The sequence below is a fragment of the Micromonas pusilla genome, assembly GCF_000151265.4.
Source record: "Micromonas pusilla CCMP1545 genomic scaffold MICPUCscaffold_16, whole genome shotgun sequence".
In the NCBI taxonomy this organism is placed as follows: domain Eukaryota; kingdom Viridiplantae; phylum Chlorophyta; class Mamiellophyceae; order Mamiellales; family Mamiellaceae; genus Micromonas; species Micromonas pusilla.
This window is the reverse complement of record NW_003315897.1, coordinates 343,441-360,544: the sequence shown is the minus strand read 5'-3', so window position 1 is coordinate 360,544 and position 17,104 is coordinate 343,441. Positions and strand designations below refer to the sequence as shown.

General features: G+C 65.5%; 10 protein-coding genes across 10 annotated transcripts; 7 read left to right on the top strand and 3 right to left on the bottom strand.

Moving 5' to 3' along the window:
• Positions 1 to 13: 13 nt before the first annotated feature.
• MICPUCDRAFT_70224 (uncharacterized protein) lies at positions 14 to 1,304 on the bottom strand (the record flags this gene model as incomplete). The annotated part of the gene is made up of 2 exons (XM_003063964.1): positions 14 to 838; positions 999 to 1,304. The coding sequence occupies 2 exons, from the start codon at positions 1,302 to 1,304 to the stop codon at positions 242 to 244; spliced, it is 903 nt and encodes a 300-aa protein (XP_003064010.1). The 3' UTR covers positions 14 to 241.
• Positions 1,305 to 1,750: 446 nt separating this feature from the next.
• On the top strand, positions 1,751 to 2,970 carry MICPUCDRAFT_53926 (tryptophan-rich sensory-like protein; the record flags this gene model as incomplete). The annotated part of the gene is made up of 2 exons (XM_003064154.1): positions 1,751 to 2,413; positions 2,527 to 2,970. 2 exons carry the CDS (start codon positions 1,751 to 1,753, stop codon positions 2,968 to 2,970), a joined length of 1,107 nt encoding a protein of 368 aa, XP_003064200.1.
• A 2,195-nt stretch (positions 2,971 to 5,165) lies between these two features.
• MICPUCDRAFT_11852 (uncharacterized protein) lies at positions 5,166 to 5,530 on the top strand (the record flags this gene model as incomplete). The annotated part of the gene is made up of 2 exons (XM_003064153.1): positions 5,166 to 5,317; positions 5,470 to 5,530. Coding segments are annotated over 2 exons (213 nt in total), but the record flags the coding sequence as incomplete, so codon positions are not given.
• A 1,176-nt stretch (positions 5,531 to 6,706) lies between these two features.
• MICPUCDRAFT_23408 (uncharacterized protein) lies at positions 6,707 to 8,243 on the bottom strand (the record flags this gene model as incomplete). Its single annotated transcript, XM_003063963.1, has 3 exons — positions 6,707 to 7,309; positions 7,497 to 8,021; positions 8,169 to 8,243. The coding sequence occupies 3 exons, from the start codon at positions 8,241 to 8,243 to the stop codon at positions 6,707 to 6,709; spliced, it is 1,203 nt and encodes a 400-aa protein (XP_003064009.1).
• A 420-nt stretch (positions 8,244 to 8,663) lies between these two features.
• MICPUCDRAFT_53922 (uncharacterized protein) lies at positions 8,664 to 9,494 on the top strand (the record flags this gene model as incomplete). Its single annotated transcript, XM_003064152.1, has 1 exon — positions 8,664 to 9,494. The coding sequence occupies one exon, from the start codon at positions 8,664 to 8,666 to the stop codon at positions 9,492 to 9,494; it is 831 nt and encodes a 276-aa protein (XP_003064198.1).
• A 591-nt stretch (positions 9,495 to 10,085) lies between these two features.
• On the top strand, positions 10,086 to 10,799 carry MICPUCDRAFT_53921 (uncharacterized protein; the record flags this gene model as incomplete). Its single annotated transcript, XM_003064151.1, has 1 exon — positions 10,086 to 10,799. The coding sequence occupies one exon, from the start codon at positions 10,086 to 10,088 to the stop codon at positions 10,797 to 10,799; it is 714 nt and encodes a 237-aa protein (XP_003064197.1).
• Positions 10,800 to 11,785: 986 nt separating this feature from the next.
• Positions 11,786 to 13,072, top strand: MICPUCDRAFT_23016 (uncharacterized protein; the record flags this gene model as incomplete). The annotated part of the gene is made up of 1 exon (XM_003064150.1): positions 11,786 to 13,072. The coding sequence occupies one exon, from the start codon at positions 11,786 to 11,788 to the stop codon at positions 13,070 to 13,072; it is 1,287 nt and encodes a 428-aa protein (XP_003064196.1).
• A 257-nt stretch (positions 13,073 to 13,329) lies between these two features.
• On the top strand, positions 13,330 to 14,621 carry MICPUCDRAFT_53919 (uncharacterized protein; the record flags this gene model as incomplete). The annotated part of the gene is made up of 1 exon (XM_003064149.1): positions 13,330 to 14,621. The coding sequence occupies one exon, from the start codon at positions 13,330 to 13,332 to the stop codon at positions 14,413 to 14,415; it is 1,086 nt and encodes a 361-aa protein (XP_003064195.1). The 3' UTR covers positions 14,416 to 14,621.
• A 116-nt stretch (positions 14,622 to 14,737) lies between these two features.
• Positions 14,738 to 15,232, bottom strand: MICPUCDRAFT_53918 (uncharacterized protein; the record flags this gene model as incomplete). Its single annotated transcript, XM_003063962.1, has 1 exon — positions 14,738 to 15,232. The coding sequence occupies one exon, from the start codon at positions 15,230 to 15,232 to the stop codon at positions 14,738 to 14,740; it is 495 nt and encodes a 164-aa protein (XP_003064008.1).
• Positions 15,233 to 15,358: 126 nt separating this feature from the next.
• MICPUCDRAFT_30169 (uncharacterized protein) lies at positions 15,359 to 17,053 on the top strand. Its single transcript, XM_003064148.1, has 3 exons — positions 15,359 to 15,921; positions 16,021 to 16,428; positions 16,622 to 17,053. The coding sequence occupies exons 1-3, from the start codon at positions 15,367 to 15,369 to the stop codon at positions 16,979 to 16,981; spliced, it is 1,323 nt and encodes a 440-aa protein (XP_003064194.1). The 5' UTR covers positions 15,359 to 15,366; the 3' UTR covers positions 16,982 to 17,053.
• Positions 17,054 to 17,104: the final 51 nt, after the last annotated feature.

Here is a 17,104-nt window from a genome sequence, read left to right as displayed (position 1 = left end):
GTCGCGTGTCGTTCGTTTCACTTCTTCGTTATAAATATTACAACGGTAGTTTTTCCCCGAAGCCGCGGCGCCGCTGTTTTTGGTGGTACTCAGCGGCGCGCGCGCGCGATATTATGTGTTATTATAGTCGCAAGCAGTGAGCGGTCACGCGTGACTGGCGACGCGCGCGGGCGCGCAGTCGCCCCCGCCGCGTGTTTTTTTTTTTTAAATTTGTTTTTCGTCGGTTGGAAACCAAAACCGTTTACTGGCGCTTGCGGCGTCCGACCGCGGTGTTGTTCGCCGCCGCCGCGCGCTTAGCCTTCTTCGGCTTCATGATCTTGTCGCCGAGCCCGGCGGTGAGGCAGAGCACGAACATCACGCCCATGGCGACGAGGTTCTCGAGGTACTTGGACGGAACGGAGATGTCCTTCTCCGAGTGCATCACATAGATGGAAAACACGATGGAGAGGAGCCTCTGCAGCGCAAACTTCTGCTGCTCCGCCTTCGTGGCGACGGAGAGCATCATCGGGATCTGGACCATGACGGAGACCCACATGGAGATCGTCCACGCCATCTGGTCGTACGCGCGCGGCTCCGAAATCCTGCAGCTCGTCTTGCCGCAGACGTAGTTGTCGCCGATGAAATCGGTGAAGATGAAAGAGACGACGTAAAAGAACATCATCGCCCACAGAAGAATCAGGTTGCCGTGGGTCAGACCCTTGCAGCCGAAGATCGGGTGCTTCCCGGACGTGAGGCCGCCGCGGAGGCACTCCATCGCGGCGAGGATCATCCCGATCGTGATGACGCCGCCGGCGACGAATTCAGAGTGGACGAGCGCGCCGCCCCATTTTTGCGACCCCTGTGTGGAGTTCAAAGGCGTCAGAAGCGGAGTTGAAAGGCGTCGAGGGCGGGGATTGAACGCGAGGGGTGGGCGGAGAGAGACGACGGCAAAAGTCCTTAAGGATCGGCGTTCACCACGCCAACGCCGTCGTACGGGGACCAGTGTGAGGAGAACGCGCCTGGCTCGCGAACGCGCCGAGGCGGAAGAAGCAGCCGAGGAGCGTGACGAGGACTGTCCTCTGCGCGACGTCCTTGCTGCACTTGAGCGCGGCGAAGACGTGGTCGAGGGCGAGCGTGAGGCCGCCGACGCCGCCCCAGGTCGCGGCGGAGACTTGAATCTTTCCAGCTCGCTTGCCAAAGAATTTCAAGCCCGCGTCTTGAAGGCCGACCATCTCGCCGAGCCAGAAGAGGCTGTACACGGCGTAGAGCGCGGCGTACGCGAGGAGCACCTTCTGCGACTTGTTCATCTTGCTGAGCTTCACCATCTCGAGAGAGGTGGGGGCGAGAAGACTGCGTATCGCGGAGAGAGAGAGACGAGGAGGAGTGGCGGACATGAATGTCAGATGAATTGGCGGATTGGGGGTCGGAAGGAAAATCCAAATTTCGAACGGTCTCATGGGCTCGCGCGCGCCGCGCGCGCGGACGCGCGCGCGCGCGCGCTGGCGAGATGGAGCGACGTGCTTCGCGACGAGCGTGTTCGCACCTTTGAGACGTGCGGACGTGACCGTCGCGCGCGTGTTTCTGAGACGCGCGCCGGGAATTCAAGGCGCGAAAACGGACAAAGTCTAGTCAGCCACGGCACGAAAATTTGATCGCGCGATTCCCGCCGATCGATCGAGCGCGCGCGCCCGTCGAGCGCGAGCGCGAGCGCGAGACGGGTAGACGGCGACACGTCACTCTCGGACCTCGCGTCCGCCGCTGCGCCGTCGCGATGGACCTCTCCGCGATGACGGCGTCGTCGTCCTCGCCGACGACGTCCGCCATCGCGCTCGGCGCCGCGCGTCGCGGCGTCGCGCGCGCGCGCGCGCGCCTCCCGGTCGCGCCGCGCGCGGCGGCCGTCGCGCCGTCGCCGTCGTCGTCGTCGACGAGATGGTCGCTCCGCCTCGCCCCGGAACACCGCGCGGGCGTCGCGTCCGCGCGCCTCTCCGCGACGACGTCGAAGACGATGACGACGACGAAAACGACGACGACGAAGACGACGCCCGCTCGCGTCGTCGTCGTCGCGCGCGCGGACGCCGCGGCGTCCTCCGACGCGCCGACGTCCTCCCTCGCGGACGACGACGCCGCGATCGACTGGACCGCCCTCGGACGCTATTTCGCCGCCACCGCCGCGCAGTGCGCCCTTCTCGTGTGGTTCACGCTCTGGCTCAACGGCGGCCTGAACAACAGCGGCCTACCGATGAAGTATCAGAACGTCATCGTGTTCGTGTGGTTCGCGTTCAACGCGCTCAAGTCGCGGACGTTCTCGCCGCTGAACGCGTCGCGCCCGAAGCTCGCCGACGAGAGAGCGGCGAAGGTGGAGGCGCGTCGCACTGGTCCCCATACGACCGCGTTCGCGTTGTGCACGCCGATCCTTAAGGACTTTGCCTTGCGTGTCTCTCCGCCCACCCCTCGCTTTCAATCCCCACCCCTCGCTTTCAATCCCCACCCTCGATGCCTTTCAACTCCGTCTGACGCGCCTTTCGACTCCGCCTTTCGACTCAACAGCGAAAGCGTCCGTCGTGGATGCCGCCGGGGATCGCGTTCCCGATCATCTGGACCTCCATCGCGGTCCTCCGCGCCGCGTCTAGCGTCGTCGTCTTCAACGCGCTCGGCGGGACGCTGAACCACCCCGCGATCTTCGCGATGTTTCTCCACCTATCCGTGGGCGACACGTGGAACAACATCAACAACGTGGAGAAGCGGCTCGGCACCGCCGTGCTCGGCGTCGGGTGCGTTTTGCTCTCCGTGTACAACCTCGTGTTTCAGTACTTCAGTGTGAGCGCCAAGGCGGGGTACCTGATCGCGCCGAGCGCGGTGTGGATCACGATCGCGACCGTGCTCGTGTACACGATATGGAGGATCAACCCGGGGGAGGACGGCGCGTTGGAGCCGTTGTTGCCGCGGAGGCGGAGTGCGAAAAATATCGCCGCAGCGGACGCCGCCGCGTGAGCGCGAGGGAAGGGAAGGTCGTCGGCGGAGGTGGTGGTGGTGGTCGTCGTCGCATCATCCTAGGTTTTGACGTGCGCGTTCGTCGTCGTCGTCGTCTCCGTCATCGCGTCGTCGATAGATTCCCTCTGCGCGTCGCCGTCCGCCCCCAGAGCAGAGCTCTCTCTTCGCGCGTTCTTCTCGCGGAGGTCGACGAACAGAGGCTGCCTCGCTACGCGGGCTTTCCCTTCCCGCCTTTTTTTGAAAGCCACGACTGCGCCGGCCGCCACTTCCTCCCGCGCCGCCGCACGTCGCGCGAACGTCGCGATGCCGAAGATCAAGCTGCCGCGGAAGCTCCGCGATCTCGCGAAGAAGGCGAACGGCGGGTGCGGGGATGCGGCGCAGGCGATCGCCGGGCACTACCGCGACGGGACCGGCGGCGTGGAGGAAAACAAGGAGCTCTGTAGTCAGTGGCTCTTGAAGGCCGCGGAGCACGGGCACGTTGACGCGCAGAGAGATCTCGGCTCTGTGTTCTACAGACTAAGCGAGTACGAAGCCGCGCGCAAGTGGTGGGAGAAGGCCGCGGCGCAGGGTTCCGCCGACGCCATGATACAGCTCGGGCGGCTCTACGAGAACGGCAAGGGCGTCGAGAAAAACACGTCTACGGCTGCGGCGTGGTTCTTGAAAGCGGCGTTGACGGGGGATCAAGAAGCTCAATGCAACTACGGAATCTTTCTCGACTGTAATATGAAGCAGTATACAGCCGCGAGAGAGTGGTATGAGAAAGCCGCGGCGCAGGGCGACGATGATGCCATGAACAACCTCGGGATTCTCTACGACAGCGGCCACGGCGTGGAGCGAAACAAGTCTACGGCTGCGGCGTGGTACTTGAAAGGGGCGTTGAAGGGGAATCTTTGCGCTCAACACAACTACGGGGTCTATCTCGAGCTTGAAAGGGAACGGTACGCAGACGCGTTGAAGTGGTACGAGAGAGCCGCGGCGCAGGGCGACGAATCTTCGATGTGCAATATCGGCCTGCTCTACGACGAAGGCCGCGGCGTCGAGCGAAACATAGCGAAGGCGCGGGAGTGGTGGGAGCAGGCAGTCGAGCATGGATGCCAAAAATCGGAGACTATGTTGAAGCTCACACACACCGAAGCTGCCCCGCAGCCCATCGCTCAAAACGATTACGTAGCATACGAGAAGATGCTTCTCGAGCGCTCGAAGTTTAGTGGCGGCGGCAGTGACTACGTGAGTCACTACGTGGACCGTCTCGGTGATTTGTGGACTGCAAAAAGGGAAACGCTCCTTGGTATCGTGCAAGACACCAGTGCGAACATCAGCGACGCCGCCGTGGAGCTCTTCGTTGGCGGGCCGCTTCGTGACCACAAGGCTGGAGATCGCGTCCATCATCTCGCGCTCTGCTTCCTTCACGGGAGATGCGGACTCGAGAAGAACCTTCGGATGGCAAAGGAGGCGTTCAAACTTGCCGAAATTTACTACCCAGACAACGCCGCCGTCGCCGAGGAGCTCGTGAAGCTTCGAGCGTGCGTCACCTGTGGCAAGCGCGACGCGCGATTGGGATGCAAGCTGTGCCGCGGCGTGCGGTACTGCGACATACGCTGCCAGCAGAAGGACGGGGCCCGCGGAACCGAACCGCACCCGCCGCACAGAGAGACGTGCTCGCGCGCCGTGAACGGAATCATGCCTCCGGGGTATTTCGCGCGGCTCCGCGAGGAGGCGGCGATGGAGAGAGAAGCGATGGAGAGAGAAGTATCGAACTGAACCACGACAGCACGAACACGACGATGCGCGATTGTAACGAACGAACGAACGAACGAACGTACGTACGAACGAACGAACTCTCGAGCGCAACGTTTCCTAATACCCATTCCCCGCGCGTCCGCGTTCGCCCCCGGCGCGAGAAAAACTCCCTCCAGCGAGCGCTGCCGCTGCTGAAGAGAAAATGCAAATGCGGCGCTGCTCGCTCGAAGTCCGTCCGCCGCCCGCGCCGAGGGCTCGTCACAGATCGACGCCCCGCGCGCCGCGTCCACGCCCCCGCGCGTCCACGCCCGCGGTCGCTCGCGCCGCGCCGTCCTCGCGCCCGCGTCGTCCGCGCGCGATCGCTCGATCGCGCGAGCGAACCGCGCCGGGCACCCGCGCGTCGTCCGGTCGTCGTCGACGGAGAATTACTCACCGCGATCTCGACGATTAATTACATTCGATCGATGTCGTCGACGCTGAAGCTCGGGGACGTCCGCCCGGACACGCGATGCGCGGTGTGCTGGGGGACGCTGAAGAAAGTCAAAGTCGTGTCGCCGTGCCTGCACCGGTTCTGCGGCGCGTGCATCGAGGAGCACATCCGTAAACTGTGCGTCCCCGCTCGCGTCGACCGTCGATCGTTCGATCGATCGAATAATCAATTCGCCCGCGCGCGCGTCTTCGTCCTCTCGCGCCCGCCCCGCCGCCGCGATCCGTCCCGTCCCTGACGTCCCCGTCCCTCCGTCCCGTACTCCGCGCCAGCAACAACCACTGCCCGACGTGCCGCGTCCCCGTGGCGTCCCGGCGCGTCCTGCGCGAAGACCCAGACTTCGACGCGATCGTCGCCGCGGCGTACGAGCACGCCGGGGATTACGACCTCAAGGAGAATGCGTTTTCAACCGGCGTCGCGGAGTGGAGAAAGGATAAGGACAGGGAGGAGAAGGAGAAGGAGCGCGAGGCGAAGCGACGACGGAAGGAGCAGGCCGCCGCGGTCAGGGAGCAGTACATCAGGGAGCAGGAGGAGGCGGCGAGGAAGGCGGTCGCGGCCGCGGCGGAGGCGGCGGCGGCGCGGCCGCCGGCGGCGGCGGCGGAGGAGGTCGTCGCGGCGGAGGACGCGGACGACGAGTGGGGCGAGCCCGTCGCCGCCGTGGCCGCGGCGAAGACGCCCAAGGCGGCGCCGAAGTCCGCGTCGAAGAAGGAGAAGGCGTCCGCGGAGAAGAAACCCGGGCCGGGCCGACCAAAGTCCGCGGTTCCGGCGGCGGCTGCGGCGGCGGCGGCGTCCAAGACTGCGGCGTCGAAAGCAGCCGCGTCGAAAGCCGCGGCGGCGGCGGCGGCGGCGACGCCGCCGCCCGTCGCGCGCGCCAAACCGACCGCCGCGCTCAAACCCGGCGCGGTCGTGGAGATGCCCGACGACTTCGCGGGGTTATACGAAGTCCGCGTCCTGGACGACAACCACAGGTTCGAGACGCGCGCGTGGCCGGCGAGCGACGCGCCGACGCCGTCGGACCCGGACGCCATCGCGTTCGAGCTCCGCCGCGCCAACACCGCGGAGTCCGTGCGGCCGCTCGAGACGCCGTTCGCGCGCGTCCCCGCGACCGCCACGGTGACGCTCGCGCGGAAGATCGTCGCGACGCAGTGCGACGTCCCGGAGAAGAAGGTGTTCATCGTGAAGGGCGCGAGCGCGGACGACGTGGACTGGGGACGGGGGTTGTCCGAGCTGGCGGCGCACGGCTCCACGAAGCTCGTGGACGTGGCGACGGAGGGGGTGATCTTATACGCCGTCGTGTGATCATGTGATGGAGGCGGCGCGATGGCGCGATGGCGTGATGATGAGACAGAAGACGTACTACGTCTCGTGATGACGTGGATGATGGATGATATTCGATGATAACTTCTTCACTCGCTTCTTCTTCGCGTCGTCGTCCGTCGCTCGTCGGGCGCAGCGTCGTCATACAGTAAAAATACCTTCTCCAGAGTCGATCCCATTATTCATTTTATTTTACTTCTTCCCTTTCGCGGTGACGTTGAACTTGAAGAAGATGACGTCGCCGTCGTTCACCAAGTACGTCTTCCCCTCCTGCTTGTACTTCCCCTTCGCCTTGACCTCCTGCTCGCTCCCGAGCTCTTTCAGCGTCTCGAACGCCATCACCTCCGCGCAGATGAACCCGCGTTCGAAATCCGTGTGAATGGCCCCCGCCGCCTGCGGCGCCTTAAACCCCTTCCGGATGCACCACGCCTTCACCTCGTCCGGGCCCGCGGTGAAGAAGTAAATCAGGTGGATCGTGCTGAACGCGGTCTTGATGATCTTCGGCAGGATCGTCGTCATCTCCTTGTCCTTCTGGAACTGCGCCTTCTCGTCCTCGGGGACGTCCTGAAGCTCGCACTCGAACGCGCCGCTGAACGGTATGATCGTCCCGCCGCCGTGCTCCATGACCCACGCGTGGATCTTCGCGAGCCACTTGTTCTTCTTCCGCGCGTAGTCCTTCTCCGTGAGGTTCACGAGGTAGATGACCGGCTTGGACGTCAACAGCTGGTACGTGTTCAAAAAGTCCACGTCCGTCGTGCTCCACTGCTCCATCCCGTTGCGAATCTCCTTCCCGTCCTGAGGCGAGTTCCATACGAGCGAACGTCGGGGTGGAGTTGAAAGGCGTCAGTCGGAGTTGAAAGGCGTCGAGGTCGGGGATTGAAAGCGAGGTGTGGGCGGAGAGACACGCCGGGAAAAGTCCTTATGAAACGGCGTTCACCACGCGAACGGGGTCGTATGGGGACCAGTGTGAGATAGAACGCACCTCGAGCCACGCGATCACCTTCTCGACGCACTCCAGCTCCGTCTTGTGCGCTTTCGCCATCTGCGGGTTCTGCGCCGCGCGCTGACCGTCCTTCTTCATCTTCGTTAAGTGCGCGTTCATGAACTCGAGGTCTTTGATGCGAAGTTCGGACGTGATGATGTCGATGTCGCCCACGGGGTCGACGCGGTCCTCCACGTGGATCACGTCCGGGTCGTCGAACGCGCGCATCACGTGGAGGATGCCGTCCACAGCCTTGATGTGGCTCAGGAACGCGTTCCCGAGGCCCGCGCCCGTGCTCGCGCCCTTGACGAGACCGGCGATGTCGACGATCTCCAGAAACGGCTGCACCACGGACTTGGGCTTGTGGTGATCCACGAGCCAGTCGAACCGCTCGTCTGGGACATGGACGCGCGTCGAGTTCGGGTCGATCGTGCAGAAGGGGAAGTTTTCCGCGGGGATGCTGCAGTTGGAGAGCGCGTTGTACAGCGTGGATTTGCCGACGTTCGGCATCCCGACGAGGCCGACCTGTGTGGGTGGAGGAGGATTGGAGGATTGGAGGAGGAGGGGGGGTCAGCGACGAGATCGACGAGATCGACGATCGAACGGCGTTTGTTTCTTTCTTCGATCGCGGGACGATCGATCGAGCGGCGGCTCGGATACGACGACACGGACCTTGAGGTTGCTGGAGAAGCGCCCGAGCGCCCACGGGCCGAGCGTCTCCTCTTCGACGACCTTCTTAGGAGGCATGGTCTGCGTGGAAGAGGGGCGGGGGTGGGGTCGACGAGCGCGCGCGCCGCGTTTTTGACCGCTGCTGCTGCTGCTGCGCGTGACTGGTCTGCTGGTAGACTGGCTCCAGAAAAGGCGCGCGGCGGGCGTGTCCGTCCCGGAGCTCGTCCGCTCGAGCACGAACAGAAACGCCCGCTTCGCGTCGTCCCGTCTCGTCACTCGCCTCGCGCGCGACGACGGGCGCGTCCTCTTCCTCCTCTCCCTCCTCCGCTTCCGCGGCCTCGTCGCGAAGTGCTCGCGCACCCCGAGATCGTCGCGACGCGACGTCGCCTCCACCGCGGATGAACAGCGGGGACGTCGACGAGATCGCGGGGGACGGATCGACTTCCGCAGATCTCGACGCGGGCTCGCGCTTGGAACGATTCGCCGCGGACGCGCGCGATGTCTTCGACGCGCACGTGCTCGCGCGCGGCTCCGCCGTCCCCGTCTCGCCGCCGCGAACGCTCCAGCCTCTTTTTTGCAGGTCCCGTCGGGGATATCCCGCGCGCCGAGGACGCGTCGTTCTCGAAGGTATTCATAACCTCGACCGGCGACGCGGTCGCACGGCCGCGGCGCGGCAGCGGCGGAGCCGCAGCGGAGCCGCGGCAGGCGCGGCGGCGGCGAAGCCGCGGCAGGCGCTGCGGCGGCGAAGCCGCAACGGCGTGGCAGCGCCGCGGCGGCGTGGCAGCGCCGCGGCCGCGGCGAAGCCGCGGCAGGCGCTGCGGCGGCGAAGCCGCAGCGGAGCCGCGGCAGGCGCTGCGGCGGCGAAGCCGCAGCGGAGCCGCGGCAGGCGCTGCGGCGGCGAAGCCGCAGCGGAGCCGCGGCAGGCGCGGCGGCGGCAGCGGAGCCGCGGCGGCGGAGCCGCGAGCCGCCGCGGCGAAGCCGCCGCAGCGCGCGCGCAGCGCGCGCGGCGCGTGCGCGCGCTTGCCGAAACTTCGACAGCCTCGGGACGCGCGCGAGCGGCGCGCCGGGGTCGGGCGGCGAAATCGCACGCGACGAGAGCCGTGCACGGTGCGCGTCGTCCTCGCGACCCGCATCGCCCTGACCCGATTCCACCCGACCGTGCTACACGTACGACCCGACCCTATTCGACCCGACCGTGCCGCGTGTATCGTCCGCGTCCCGAACGTCGCGACGGACGCGTCCTCCTTTGCCAAAACTTTTTCCAAAACGTGCACCACGATCGACGATGATGAGACCACAGTAGCGTCAAAACCGCTTCGATCGACGTGAAACTTCGTGGAGAGGCTCCCTACATCATGTGGACGATGACTGCATGCTCAAAATGGCAAAAAAAAGTGTTCCCTACCGGGTTCGAACCGATGACCGCGGCGTATCTGCGGACAGTCTGCTGTGAAGCAGACCTTGTGCTTTAAGCTTTTGAGGGCGCGAGGCCCATAACCTATATTAGCACCGCGCTCTAACCAACTGAGCTAAGGGAACAGAGTGATCTACACTCTTTCAAGTCGAGTCTAACCGATTAGTTTTCGGGTTAGCTCTCTTGGAGAACGCGTTATTTAGGATTTGATGGAAAAAAAGGTAAATTAAAAAATTATAAACCTGCCCAAAATTGCCAAAAAAAACCAAAAACCAACACGTGCCACACGCCTACAAATCGAGCGCAAAAATTGCCGCGAGGCGATTAATTGAACGGGTCGTGCGATGAAAACGAACCGAAGCCGAGAGGCGGGACCGATCAAAAACCTAGGGCACGAGACCTGCAGCCCGTCCCCAGGTCAGTCGGTGTTTTCTTCCTGTCGGGCGTCGTAGCTTTTCGACGTCACTCTCGCTACGCGCCGCCACGCCGCGTCTCGCGCGTCGATCATGCCAGCCAGACGTAAGGGCAAGCCGTTCATCGAGTGGTGCGCGGAGAACGGGAAGCGCGGCGAGAGGCTCGCCAACGAGTTCCGCGAGGAGCTGCCGACGGCGGTGACGAAAGCGTCGAACAACAAGGCGAAGTGGAAGTGTTTGAAGTGCAAGCACGTGTGGCGGGCGCAGGTGCACAGCCGCACGAGGAGCGTCAAACCCAGCGGGTGTCCGAAGTGCGCGAATCAACTGCCGCTGAGCAAGACGAACAACTTCCTCGCGTGGTGCGAGAAGAACGGCGAGCGCGGCAAGAAGCTGTCGCGCGAGTACGTCGATAAGGACAAGCCGCCGACGGCGGTGACGCACGCGTCGCACTACAAGGCGCTGTGGAAGTGCAGCAACGTCGAGTGCAAGCACGTGTGGCGGGCGAAGGTGCACAGCCGCACGAAGAGCGCCAAACCCAGCGGGTGCCCGAAGTGCGCGAATCGCATGCCGCTGAGCAAGACGAGCAACTTCCTCGTGTGGTGCGAGAAGAACGGCGAGCTCGGGAAGAATCTGTCGCGCGAGTACGTCGATAAGGACAAGCCGCCGACGGCGGTGAAGAAAGGGTCGAACTACAAGGCGCTGTGGAAGTGTGGGAGGTGCTCGCACGAGTGGCGGGCGACGGTGAACCACCGCACGAAGAGCGACAAGCCCACCGGGTGCCCGGGGTGCAAAACGCCTGGAAGGTAACGGCGTCGCGACGAGGGCGTTCGCTTCGAGTGAGAGTTTCAGTGTAGACTCCCGTGCGCGGCCCCCGAGTGCGGGCTCTAGCTAGTAACCCTCCCTTCACTACCGTTCGTTCGTTCGCACTACTCCGCCTTCACCGCCGCCGCCGCCGCCGCCTCGGGCGCGGGCGTCCGCTCCAGGACGTCCATCATCTCCCACCCTATGTCGTCGAGGACGCGCGCGAACCAGCCGATAGCCGAGAGGCGGGACCGATAAAAAAACCGTACTCTCAGTGCAGGTCACGTCAGAACCGACAGCGCGCGAGGCCGCGTCCGCCGCGGAGGATGGGCGCCTCCTCGCGGAGCAGCAGGCGCGTCATCGCGCGCTCGTGCGCGTTCTTCGTCGCGTTCTTCGTGTCGTTCAACGTCTTCGCGTGGTGGAGCATCCACGGCGGCGCGTCGTCGCTGCCGCGTCCGACGCGACGCGGAAGCGCGGGCCTGCTCGTGTTGGATGATGACTCTTCCGCGATCGGCGGCGGGACGAGCGGCGGGACGAGCGGCGCGACGGCGGACGACGCCGACGGCGGCGAGCGCGAGTGGGTGAGGGCGTTCGAGGAGCGGCAGCGGCGGGAAAAGCTCGCGGCGGCGGCGAAGGACGACGGGAAGGAGAAGAAGGAGGAGGAGGAGGACGAGAAAAGGGTCGAAGAACGCGATGGCTTCGACGGCGACGGCGACGCCGACGTCGATCGCGTCCGAGAGACGCCGACGCCGATCGACGACGCCGACGCCGACGCCGCCGCCGCCGCCGAGCCTTCCGCCGCCGTCGCCGCCGCGCCGCCGCCGCGATCGCCGCCGTCGCCGTCGTCCCCCTCGCCGCCGCCGCCGTCGCCGACCGCGTTATCATCATCGTTCGCGCCGAAACTCCACACCGAGTACGGCGGCGACGTCGTCAAGTGGGGCACGACGCACCTCGTCGAGAACGCGCGCGCGTGCCACGACGCGTGCGACGCCATGCGCGACGCCACCCCGCGCCCGTGCAACGTGTGGGTCTTCTGCCCCGCGGCGGGCGGCTGCGCGGGGGGCCGCGAGCCGCGAGGCGCGTGCTGGCTGAAGCATCAGCCGCGGCCTGAGAACCCGACGGGCCCCGCGGACGCGCCGGATAACCCGTGGACGTCCGGCAGCATGGCCGCGCCCGCGGACGTCAGGGGCGAGCGCGGCGTCCACAAGCGGTTCCACGTCGTCGTCACGACGAACGCGAACCCGTACCAGGCGTGGCAGGTCCGGACGATGCACTACTGGTACCTGAAACAAAAGGCGAAGCAAGACCCGAGAGACGGGCAGATGGGCGGGTTCACGCGCGTGTTGCACGACCAGCCGGACGGGCTCATGGACGAGATCCCGACGTGCGTCGTCGATCGCTTGGACGACGAGATGGGGTTCGTCGTGCTGTCGCGTCCGAACGCGTTTAAGCAGTTCTTCGAGAAGTGCCCGGAGATCGAGGAGGACTACATCCTCATGGCGGAGCCGGATCACCTGTACCTGCGCCCGCTGGACAATCTGATGAACGGCCGGACCCCCGCGGCGTTCCCGTTCTTCTACATCGAGCCCGCGAAGTTCCCGACGCTGGTGCGCAGGTTCATGGGCGACGTCACGATCACGGACGCGGACCTCGCGGCGATGGACCCGATCGGCTCCTCCCCCGTGTTCATCCACAAGGACGACCTCCGTAAGATCGCGCCGACGTGGCACGACGTCACGGTGAAGATCAAGAGAGACCCGGAGGCGAACAAGGAGTGGGGGTGGGTCCTGGAGATGTACGGGTACACGATCGCGTCGTGGCTGAGCGGCGTCCGACACGATCTGCGGCCGAAGCTCCAGGCGCAGCCGCCGTGGGATAAGTCCGTCTCCGACTTTTACATCCTGCACTTCACGTACGGCAACGACTACGACCTGGACGGGACGTTCACGCCCGGCAAGATGGGGAAGTGGCGGTTCGACAAGAGGACGTGGACGCAGGGCGCGCCGGAGAATAACCTTACGAGACCGCCCGCGGGGATGGACAACGAGCTCGTGCGGTTCCTCGTGGACGCGGTGAACGAGGCGAGCGCGAGCTTGCCGCACTGGGACGACCCGACGGGGATGAAGAGGCTGGGGGGGAAGCCCGCGGGGCAGGGGCTGCGGAGGAAGGACACGGCGTCGGTGTCCTCGGGGCGGCCCAGAGCGGGGGGGAGGAGGGGTGGCGGGGGAGGCGCCGCCTCGGCGTCGACCCCGCGAACGACGACGGCGGCGACGGGGTAGCAGCAGCTTATTAGAAGAGGTCTCGCGTGACGAACCAGCACCGCGGATGAAATCATTTTCGCGCTTTCAAACACACCTTTCAAACACAGTCTGACAGTGATGAATTGACCGGACAAATAATCGTCCCGAACGCAAAACGGACAAAACGCCCCGAGATCTGGCACTCGCCACACGCGCGACGACAACGCGTCCTCTTCCTCCTCCTCCTCCGCGGCCTCGTCGCGAAGTGCTCGCGTACCCGCGATCGACACGACGCGATGTTGTCTCCAAGGCGGATGAATCGCGGCGGCGTCGACGATATCGCGGGGGACGGATCGACTTCCGCAGATCTCAACGACGAGGCCCCGCTCCCGGAACGACTCGCCGCGGACGCGCGCACGCGCGATGTCTTCAACGCGAACATCCTCCCGCGGCTCGACAGCGGCGACCTCGCGGTGCTCGCGACGGTGAACCGAAAGATGCGCGACGTCGTCTTCGATTCGCCCGTCGACCATGACGTGAGGGACGTCGCGGCGGTGAGGAGGGAGCTCGGGAGGATGCCGAACTTCGTCGGGTCGGTCAGCAGGTTGGCGTGGGCGAAGGAGCGAGGGTGTCCGTGGGACGAGAATACTTGCGCCGCAGTCGCGAAATGCGGCCACCTGGAGGTACTGCAGTGGGCGCGCGCGAACGGCGCTCCGTGGGACGCGTGGACTTGCACCGGTGCCGCGGAACACGGCCACTTGGAGGTGCTGCAGTGGGCGCGAGCGAACGGCTGCCCGTGGGACGTGTGGACTTGCACCTATGCCGCGGGTAGGGGCCACTTGGAGGTGCTGCAGTGGGCGCGAGCGAACGGCGCCACGTGGAACGAGTGGACTTGCGTCAATGCCGCGGGTGGCGGCCACCTGGAGGTGCTGCAGTGGGCGCGCGCGAACGGCGCTCCTTGGGACGAGGAGACTTGCTCCGAAGCCGCGAGAGGCGGTCACCTCGAGGTGCTGCAGTGGGCGCGAGCGAACGGCGCCACGTGGAACGAGTGGACTTGTGCCAGTGCCGCGTTTGGCGGCCACCTGGAGGTGCTGCAATGGGCGCGCGCGAACGGCGCTCCGTGGAACGAGTGGACTTGCACCTATGCCGCGCATCGCGGCCACCTGGAGGTGCTACAGTGGGCGCGCGCGAACGGCGCTCCGTGGAACGAGGTTACTTGCGTCAATGCCGCGGGTGGCGGCCACCTGGAGGTGCTGCAGTGGGCGCGCGCGAACGGCGCTCCTTGGGACGAGGAGACTTGCTCCGAAGCCGCGAGAGGCGGTCACCTCGAGGTGCTGCAGTGGGCGCGCGCGAACGGCGCTCCGCAGGACGAGTCGACTTAAACAGAGGAGTCGCCGCACGTGACGGAGTGGCTGCGAGCGCATGTCCGCGGCGCTAATAATGTGACGACGAGAGAACGTGCTTGTAACGAACGAACGAGCGAACGAACGAACGAACGCGGACGCTCGGAGAAAGCGCCGGCCCTCCGCCGCGGCGGACGCGACGTAGGGCTCCCGCAGACGATTAATACGAAAACGATCAATAAATGAATACGCCACACGTCCAATCGACGCGTCGCGGTCGTCGTCTCCTCTCCCCCTCTCTCTCCAGCCCTACTTCTTCTATGATACGATACCGTACCCTACTACACGTACTCATCATAAATCACTTCTTCCACATCGCGCACGCCAGCCCGATGGGTATGAGGCACGGCGAGTCGTTGATCTTCTTCCGGTCTTTCACGCTGCGGCAGATGTCCGCGGTGGGGTTCCGCGGACAGATGGCGCGTCGAAGCGCGCCGTCCGGGTCCTCCTCCACGAACTCCGTCGGCGGCGCGTAGGACCCGCCCCCCGCGAGGCTCGCGTCGCGCGCGACGACGCACGACGGGTCCGACGCGCACTCCAGCGGGGACGCCACCGCGGCGGTCGCGGCGGACGACGTCGAGATGATGACCCGGGTGCCGTCATCCGTCTCCGCCTCCTCCGCGGCGCGCGCGACCGCGGCCGTCGTCGCGAGGAGGAGCGTCGTCGTCGTCGCGGCGAGGAGCGACCGTCGCGTCGGCGGCGCGACGGCGCGGTCGACGTCGCGGCGCGTCGTCGTCGCCGCCGCGCGCGCGGCGAGACGCGCGCGGGGGGCGACGGGGCGCGCCGCGGCAGCCATCGCGCGTCGCGGTGTGACGGGGACAGAGTCTGACATGACACACGACGACGTCACAGATCTCGCGGCTTCCATTCCTTCCAAACGTCGTCGCCGCGCCGGGCGCGTCCCTCCTCACAGACCCGCGCACGCACACGATGGCCGCCGCCGCCGCGCTCGCGTCCTCCTCCGCCGCCGTCGCGACGTTCGGTCGCGGCGCGAACCGCCCCGCCTCGAGCGTCCGCCGCGACGTCGCGTCGATTCGATCGACGACGTCGTCGACGTCGTCGTCGTCGTCGCGCCGCGGCCCCGGCGCCGGCCCCGTCCCCGTCGTCCGCGCCGCCGCGAAGTCCTCCTCCGCGCTCGACGAGCTCCTCGGCGCGAAGATCATCGCCCCGAACGGCGGCGGCGACGCGGAAGTCCGCGACTCCGTGACCAAGTACTACGGCGAGACGCTACAGACGTCGGACGACCTGAAGACGTCCGCGTGCTGCACGCCGAACCTTCTTCCGAAGAAAATCAAGTCGATCCTCGCGAGCGTCCCGGACGAGGTCAAGGCGAAGTACTACGGCTGCGGATCGCCCACGCCGCTCGGGATCGACGGCCTCAGGGTGCTGGACCTCGGGAGCGGCAGCGGGAGGGACTGCTACGTCGCCGCCGCGCTCGTGGGCGAGAGCGGGAGCGTGATCGGGATCGACATGACGGACGCGCAGGTGCGTGCTGTGGCTTCACTCGCGTTTTTCACCCACCCCATAGGTTCAACGTTTGATCGCGTCCCCTTTCAACTGACCGATGCTTTTTTTTTCACACAGCTGGACGTTGCGCGGCGGCACGCGGAGACGTACTGCGTGGACGCGCTGGGGTACGCCGCGCCGGGGAACATGGAGTTCCGCAAGGGCACGATCGAGGACCTGCGCGCGGCGAACGTCGAGGATAACTCCGTGGATCTCATCATCTCCAACTGCGTGATTAACCTCTCCCCGGATAAGCCCGCGGTGCTGTCCGAGGCGATGCGCGCGCTCGCGGATGGCGGCGAGTTTTACTTCAGCGACGTCTACTGCGACCGAAGACTTCCGGAAGATCTGCGGTCGCACGAGATCCTCCTCGGCGAGTGCCTCGGCGGCGCGATGTACGTCGAGGACTTCAAGCGGCTGTGCGTCGCGACCGGGTTCGCGGACCCGCGCGTGCTGGAGGGCCACGAGATTGAGATCAAGGACGAGGCGCGTTCTATGTCGCACTGGTTCCCATACGACCGCGTCGGCGCGGTGAACGCCGTTCCTTAAGGACTTTTATTCCCGGCGCATCTCTCCGCCCACACCTCGGTTTCAATCCCGACACACCTCGACGCCTTTCAACTCCGTCTGACGCCTTTCAACTCCACCCCGACGTTCGATCGTATGGAACGACCCCGAGGCGCTCGCGGCGTTGCTCGGCGAGGCGAAATTTTATTCCATCACCTACCGCCTCTTCAAGCTCCCTCCCGGCCGGCTGGAGTCCCTGTGCGAGGACTACGGCCAGTACGCGCTGTACAAGGGCACGATCGACGGGCACCCCAACGCGTACTCCCTGGACGATCACCACAGGATAGAGAAGAACAAGCCGTTCTTGGTGTGCGGGAACACCGCGTCGATGCTCGGAGAGACGTGGTTGGGGAAACACTTCGAGATCGTGGGGAACCGGGACGTGCACTATGGGCTGTTCGACTGCGGGCCGAGCCCGGTGGCGGGCGGCGGCGGGGGAGGGGACGCGCCGGCGGGGGGGGCGTGCTGCTGAGGCAAGAAAGCGGGAAGGAAGAAGAGACGCGAGCGATGACATTTTTTGGCAAGACGAGAGAGAGTTCAATCACAACACTCTACCTTCCTGTTGTTCGATGGTCGTTCGTTTTTACACGGTTTC

Coding starts and splice junctions, on each gene's coding strand:
- MICPUCDRAFT_30169 (XM_003064148.1), top strand. CDS start 15,367: ATGGCCGCCGCCGCCGCGCTCGCGTCCTCCTCCGCCGCCGTCGCGACG. Junction 15,922..16,020: donor TCGACATGACGGACGCGCAG/GTGCGTGCTGTG, acceptor TTTTTCACACAG/CTGGACGTTGCGCGGCGGCA. Junction 16,429..16,621: donor AGATTGAGATCAAGGACGAG/GCGCGTTCTATG, acceptor AACGACCCCGAG/GCGCTCGCGGCGTTGCTCGG.